A 7,733-nucleotide genomic window follows, 5' to 3' on the forward strand; every position below is an offset into this window, starting at 1 on the left:
AAATTGCTGTTACAATAGGTTCATCCAGAGTTAAAGTTATTTTGACCAAATGAAAAGGCACCAGGGAAATGAATAAACGAGGCATGTTGTTAGGATAAATCCATAACACAAATGTGTAAAATCTCATAGGCTATAAAAGTTATACATTTTCAGCATCTTTTATAGTACAATAAAACAAATCTTGATGTTTATGAGCAAACACAGTTAAACTTATTTTCAAAACAGTGTCTTTACCTTGAAATCTTTATTCAAATAAGCATAATTTACGTCCCAAGCCTGCTTATATCCAAAGGACAGTGTAGTTTCAATAGCCTGCACTGCACTATCATACAACAACGCATTTGTAAATGATGTCTACAACAAAGAAGGGCGCCAAAGATGGCTATGCTAGTGTACAACAAAGAAGGGCGCAAAAGATGGCTATGCTAGTGTACAACAAAGAAGGGCGCCAAAGATGGCTATGCGAGTGTACAACAAAGAAGGGCGCCAAAGATGGCTATGCTAGTGTACAACAAAGAAGGGCGCCAAAGATGGCTATGCTAGTGTACAACAAAGAAGGGCGCCAAAGATGGCTATGCTAGTGTACAACAAAGAAGGGCGCCAAAGATGGCTATGCTAAATACTTTACTGTCAGTTGTGGAAGGCTCATTTGCTTCTTGACATTATTTCTGGCAATAAAACAGTATCAACTAAAATGTTAACCACGATTGGTCGATTGTGCAGTTATTAACAGCTTACAGTAGATATTAGCTAAGTTAACTAGATATGTAGCCAGCCTAGCTAAATTCAACCGATTCAAATAATGTAAAGCTTGCTGGAGAGGTGCAGTATAAAATACAAAATTACATTACCTTTTAATGCTGCAGTTGCTATAGGATCCAAGCATGTGATATCTCTTCCATTTTCATCCATGGCGTAGTTTTAATGTTCAATCACTTGCAGAGGTTCAGTCTTCTGCCTGAAGGAAAGCTAGCCAGCAACGTCCTGAAGCTAGGTGCACCTGACCTAACACACGCCCTTAACGGACCCTCTTCGCGGTTCCCATTGGAAGGTACCATTTCTTAAAGAGGGGTGACAGAGATATTTTATATGTTGCAAATATTAGGAATATTAATAACTGATGCGGTCATAGGTAACATTTCAAACATCTGTTTCTAGATGCACATCATTCCACAAGTTATTCCCAGGCATTATTATGACGTGTATATATATATATATAGGAAGACGACTCACCGGCCTCCCCCATACAGCTAGAGAATGTGATAAACCCACTTCATTAGTTATTTTCCCCAACTTGTACATGGCCTGCTGCAGAAACGTTTTAATATCGTTAACTTTTGGAAGATATCACGATGCTTTGGCGGTGCGTTATCTGCTGCGTTTTTATAACTTTTTCACTGAAATTATTATTGAGCCATATTAATCGACTGCACAGTCGCAGCTCTGACTTCAGGTTGCTCTGTGGCATTGATGGATGCACTGAGGAATATAGAGTGTACAACTCATTCTACCATCATGTAAAGAGAAGACACTTTCAACATCTTCTTGAAGACACCAGACCTGGCGACGCCACACGTGGAGATGAAAACCGACAGGAGGAAACCCAAGGACCGCAGCAAAAAGTAAGTAACGTCTGCTAATTCAGCTAAGATTGTTAGCTACAGTGTTTGGGCCACGTGGCCACTCGGATACAGGGTTAGTTTCGTACATTGTGTGATGCTACAGATAGCGTTAGCCAATACTGATCAGCCACATTTAGTTATTATAAATCCATTAGCATTAACTAATGAATCTGCTAGGCTACAAGCAGGCGGCATCTGTCAACCATATATTTTTAATTCAGCAGTTAGCTATGTAGTGTTTTTGTGGGGATGAAAAAACCGTTAAAAATATGCATTACGTTGGTGTTCGGCCACAGTTACTAAAACTGTAAATCACAAAAATTATGGTTTTCCACTTTTTCACTCTGCAATATTCTGCAAGGTGCATGCATCCCTGTCAGGATCTGCACATGATTTGTTGAATTCACAGTTTTAGCAAATCAGAAATAAATCTCAAATTCTTTACCCACTATTAAACTTAAAACAAAAATAAATAGATTTTCAGATTTGATTAGAAAAAAAAGTTTCATGGTTTTGTTTTCTGGACTGAAAAAATGTAATAAAGAGTGTTACCCAGACAATGGATAAAGTGCTACGGCTTACAGTTAATAATTGTTGCTGAAATAACTCTTACCCCCAAAGTTTGTTTAATGTGAAAATAATCTTAGATAGAAAGGAATTACATATTTAAATTGCTCTTTTAGTGAAGCTAATTTTTTAATTTTTTACAATTTCAAACAATCTTGTTTCTTTGATATGTTGTACACAGGACAACATTCAACCCGATCAGCTTCCAGCCGACTCCAGCAGCGAGGATCAGAACCTTCACACACCTGACTCAGTTGAAGAGCAAATGGGCATCGACCAAGATGGAGCTGTCACAGTGCACCAAGTATGTTTTCTTTGTTGTTGACTATCTACTGAAAATTAAGGGCTGCTAAATAAAGGTCAGGCCGATATAGTAGTGGCTAATATTGGCCTAGCATATCATTTATATATCAATATTATGTTGAAATATTTCATTTAAATTCACCAAATGATTCATAAAACCTAGAGGTATATGTGAAGATGTATTTCTATGTGCTGTACTAGCAAAACTAAATGAACACATAAAGAGTTAGAATGGCTTATTGTCTTGTTGGAGTACTAATGTTTGATATGTTTTGGTCAGAGTTACAACATATTAAATTATCTATCTTTGCTCACCACATGTCACCAGTTTTTTATCATCAGATGTGCATACATTTAAAGATTATATATTTCTGTCACAGTGAGTAATGTTATACCTGCAAATGTCAAGTTACTACATTTTGTATTGTAGGATCTGACAACACATGCCACTGCCTTTGTTATCAATGCCCGATCCAAGCATCGTCTGTCACAGGTAAAATGCTTCCTATGTAACCTTTTTGGACTAAAAGCATTATGCCATGTGTGATCTGCTTCTCAGAACATATTAACAGGAAATATTTTGTGTGCGACAAAGAAATGCAAATGAGCATTTATTATCCAGAAATTCAAGCCATTCACTCTGACTAACCCAGTAAGGGATTTCCCATATTTTATTACAATTTATAATCAGACACAGTGTAGCCATATATTAAGTTAGACCTAGTTTTTCTTTGAGAACAGAGCACAGTATTTGGCTACCTACTGTACACAGTTAGCAGTTAATAGTGGTTCACTGATGGCCGAGTTCAGTTTTAGTGCTTTGTTATCCACTTTACTGTTGTGTCTATGTCATAAGCAAAACTGTATATCACATAAAGCTACAGTGATCATGATAATGTTTACCAACATCAAAGATTGATCACATCGCTTTCAATCTCTCATTTTCAGAAAGGCATGAATGACATTGTTGCTGGGGTACAGCAGTATCAATCATCACTATTGGACAACCTCAGGACGCAGATGAAGGAAGTTCTAAAGAAGAATTCAGGAAGTACAACCAATCAACTTGGAAAAGATGCAATGGATATATTTGACAGTTTCATTGACCCCTTTGCTAACGTTTCAACAACATTTCGCCAGAACAGTGTTATTAGGAAGCAGTTTTGTTGTGTGGATGCAGAGGAAATTTCAATTGCTCGAACCATATGCAGGAAGAAACGTGGAGGATCAACAGATTTTGTCATCAAAGACAAATTATTTTATTATGTACCATTAGTCAAAAGTGTAGAGCAGTTCCTATTACATCCGAGGATTTTGACTATGATTGAAGAGGTACCCCAGAGGTGCAGTGAAGGTTTTTTTCATGACCTTGTTGATGGTTCTCTTTTAAAATCTCATCCCTTATTTTCAGAGAAACCAAATGCACTGCAGATTATTCTGTATACAGACGAAATAGAGATCTGTAATCCACTAGGATCCTTTTCATCAAAGAACAAGTTGTTAATGGTGTACTACACCCTAGGAAATATAAATCCAAAATACAGGTCTAAGCTGGCTGCTATTAGGCTACTTGCGATGGCTAAATCAGCAGACCTCCGTCAATCTGGTGAAGATGTAATATTGAATAGAATAAAGGAAGACATGGATGCATTGTACAGTGGTGTTAAAATTCAAACTATTAACGGGGAGAAAACAATACATGGTGCTATGGTTTCTCTCTGTGGTGACACCCTGGCACAGCATGAACTCGCAGGGTTCAAAGAAGGAGTGGGCTTTGCTTACAGTAAGTGCAGACACTGTGAGTGTTCTTTTGAGGACATGCAGTCACAATTCAACGAGGATGCATATATTAAAAGAACATTGGAGAATCATGTCAGACAGTGTGATGAAATAGAAATGGCTAACACAGACTTGCTTCGCAACAGCCTTAGAACAACATATGGGATCAATCGAAGGAGCAAGTTAGTTGACTTCCCATCCTTTGATATTATTCGGCAAACCCCGCAAGACATTATGCATGTCATTCTTGAGGGTATAGCTCCTCTGGAAATTAAATGTGTTTTGAATCATCTTGTTCAGTCAGGAGAGTTAAATCTGGACTCTGTGAATTCAGCTATTCTTGGTTTCCCTTATTCGCCTCTAGATGTTAGAGATCGACCTTCCCCAATTTCTCCGAGTACACTGATGTCAACTGATGGTAAACTAAGGCAGTCATCAGGGCAAATGCTTGTCCTGTTGAGGATATTGCCATTTGTTTTGGAACATTTGAATGTCAATGCATATGTGCAGTTGATAATGGACTTAATAGAGATTGTTCAAATAGTGTTTGCACCTGTTCTTACCATTGCAACTGTGTCAAGGTTAAAGTTACTGATTGAAAGTCATTTGAAGCATTGGAAGGAGCTTTTTCCAGACCACAATGTTACACCTAAGCAGCATTACATGATACATTTGCCATCACAGATAGAATCATTGGGTCCCATGGTCAGACATATGTGTATGCGGTTCGAGTCTAAGCATTGTTTATTTAAGCAATGGGCCTCCAAGCTCAATTTTAAAAATGTATGCAAGTCTTTGATTAATCAGAACCAAATATATGAAAGCTGCCAAAATGTTGACCCTTCCAAGCACCCAATTTTTTCAAATGAAAAGGAGATGGGTCCTGTATCTGAGGTTAGAGATCTACAATATTTACATGGGAAATTGAGGGACTTCCTAGGTTTCAGTGAAATTAACCATGCTGTATCAGTGAAATGGCTTGTGATAAATGGTAATAAATACATTACTGAGAAGTCCTTGATCCTTGCCAATGTACTAAATGGTAATACACCCGAATTTGGACTTGTCAAAAGCATATTTCTTGTTGATTCTAAGCTTTATTGTTTGGAATATCAGCCTTTTCAGTCCATATGCTTTGATAGAAATATTATGGCTTATCAAGTTGAGGTCCCACACCTTGCACAGGCCACTGAGTTAGTGGATGCTGAAAAGCTGGTTGATTTTACCTCTTATTACACAATCAGCAGAAAGGGCCAAACCTATGTACAAGTGAAATACTATCTTGGGGATGTAATGGAATTACACAACAGTTCAAATGACTCATAGCGTGTTCCTTTGATATGATGATGTTGAAACATTTAAAGCAAACTTAGCAGGTTTAAATGTAGGACTAAGGTCCTGACTTAGGATATGTTATTAGCAGATTCAAATGTTAGCTGTTTGGATTCCAGATGGGTTTTGCATTATAGTTTGCAGTGTACCTAAATCATCTGTATCTTTGTATAATACTGGGTCTTTCTTTCAGGTTGTTTTAAATGTTAATTACATAACATGTTATCAGCCATTTAGGTGTTTATCACAATGCTGTTTATGTTTGCTAAATGCCCTTGGCCTGAATAATGTAACCTACTTTAACTTTTCAAATGAGATGTTCGCACATATTGCTCAATCACTTTAGTTTGCTGAAGAATAATACATGCTGAAAAGAATGTTCTTAATGCAGTAGTTTGACTTGGCTGGTGCTGTTATTTCTGTATACTGCATTTCATATATGGACATACTTAATTGATGTACTGGGTTTTAGAGCGACAATAAAACAATGAATTTCATTTGGTCCTTATCTGTTTTTAATATGTTAAGAGATGAAAAAGGATAGGATGCTTGCAATAAGATATTCTGACTTTGAAAAAGCAGTTTTCTACTTATCAGTGTTGATCTAATATCTTTAGAATTATGGTATTTCTCAATTTAAACATTAATTTACTCAGTATTAAAATCTCAAAAACAAGTAATAAAACCTCATTAAGATAATGAAGTAAAAAAACACTTAATGGAAGTGAAATTCACTACCGCAAAAACTTCTTTGTAAGAGGAAATATCTTGGCAGACAAAATATAAGCATATTTTGTCTTGATTTAAGATATTTCATCTTAGTAAGATTTCAGTTTTTGCAGTGTACCAGTTAACACACACACTGTAATAGCAATGTTTTCTCCGAATCAGACCAGTGTCGTCTTTGGCTAATCCGCTCAAAAAGTCCCAAAAAAGTATCTACAGTCTTCTGATCAAAGTTTGGTGACAACCTTAGGTTATAAGCTACATCAAAAGTTGCTGGGGACACCCCAGGAAAAAGCTTACCATCTTGGATGAGGTCCAACTTGTAACCGCACCACTGTAGTTAACCTTAAACGCTCCATCTCAGCTTCCTGCTCACGAGCACTAGCCCGGTCCTCATGAGCCTGTGCTAGTTCCTCACGTTCACTCTCTTGTTGGTACTGCAGCAGCATTATTTCCTTTCTCTGTTCAAATGTAATTTCACCAAAGTCAGACAAAGAAAAACCTGCACTTCTTCAGCCAACTCATCCTCGGAACAACCATTGACAGCCACTGCTGGCAGAACTTCTTGCAGCACCAACTGGGCCTGTAACGTAGTCACTATGGTGTCTTTACGACCCTGCTTTGGAACGTCTACCTCAAAAACGCTCTGCAATCTTTAATAGTTGGTCTTTGGTACATTTTTCCAGCAGTTCCACACTGGGACACTTAACAAAATCCATCAATGTAGCCATGATTATGCAAACTCCCTTAAATCTGGTGCACAGACACTTAAAAGGATTTTTTTTTTTTAACTCTGGAATACCTCTCCCCTAGCTAACTGGCTATCCAATACTAACTATCTTATCTCACCCTAGTCTTCATGCATGGCACGACAGGTGTTTTAAACACTTACCCAATGACCCGGTAAAGCCCCAGCGAAGCTGTTACTCACCAAGACAGCCACGGACGTAAACAATGTTTAATCATGTTTATGCAGAAAAAAAACAACAAACAAAAACAACAAACCCCTAAAGGAGATGTTGCTTATGCCTATCAGGAAAGGTAATTCCAAAGTTACTCCTTAATGCCCTACACCAGGAACAAACTGTCTACACAATCAAGGCATACATATATCACCTGATTCTTGGATCGGACGAGCCTCCATATGTTACAAGCTGGCTCTGCTTGTAACAAACGGACAACAGTTCCACACAGGAGTTGCCCAAAACAATCATTTATTTATCCCAACACACTGGTTTACAACTAACAATTCAACACACAGAGGAGCGCTGGCCTGGTGCACCGAGCAGGGCAGCCGAGAGAGAGCGAGAACCTGTTCTGCAGCCCTCTTAAATAGTGGAACCAGGTGCCACAGGTGGGTCTCATCACTGCTGATTACAAGGAAAACCCAGGTTACAACAGCAC

General features: G+C 38.0%; 1 protein-coding gene across 2 annotated transcripts; it reads left to right on the forward strand.

Moving 5' to 3' along the window:
* Positions 1 to 1,193: 1,193 nt before the first annotated feature.
* LOC117541532 lies at positions 1,194 to 5,923 on the forward strand. 2 transcript variants are annotated; one of them, XM_034208722.1, is made up of 4 exons: positions 1,194 to 1,622; positions 2,371 to 2,493; positions 2,923 to 2,985; positions 3,441 to 5,923. In XM_034208722.1, exons 1-4 carry the CDS (start codon positions 1,353 to 1,355, stop codon positions 5,595 to 5,597), a joined length of 2,613 nt encoding a protein of 870 aa, XP_034064613.1. In that variant the 5' UTR covers positions 1,194 to 1,352; the 3' UTR covers positions 5,598 to 5,923. The 2 variants fall into 2 exon arrangements, with proteins under 2 accessions (XP_034064613.1, XP_034064614.1); XM_034208723.1 differs by lacking the exon at positions 2,923 to 2,985.
* Positions 5,924 to 7,733: the final 1,810 nt, after the last annotated feature.

This window comes from Gymnodraco acuticeps, unplaced genomic scaffold, assembly GCF_902827175.1.
Source record: "Gymnodraco acuticeps unplaced genomic scaffold, fGymAcu1.1, whole genome shotgun sequence".
NCBI lineage: Eukaryota > Metazoa > Chordata > Actinopteri > Perciformes > Bathydraconidae > Gymnodraco > Gymnodraco acuticeps.

What these genes read in the sequence shown, in the direction of transcription:
- LOC117541532 (XM_034208722.1), top strand. Translation starts at nt 1,353, where the DNA reads ATGCTTTGGCGGTGCGTTATCTGCTGCGTTTTTATAACTTTTTCACTG. An exon ending in CCCAAGGACCGCAGCAAAAA is followed by an intron (nt 1,623 to 2,370) that starts GTAAGTAACGTC and finishes TGTTGTACACAG; the next exon opens with GACAACATTCAACCCGATCA. An exon ending in GAGCTGTCACAGTGCACCAA is followed by an intron (nt 2,494 to 2,922) that starts GTATGTTTTCTT and finishes TTTGTATTGTAG; the next exon opens with GATCTGACAACACATGCCAC.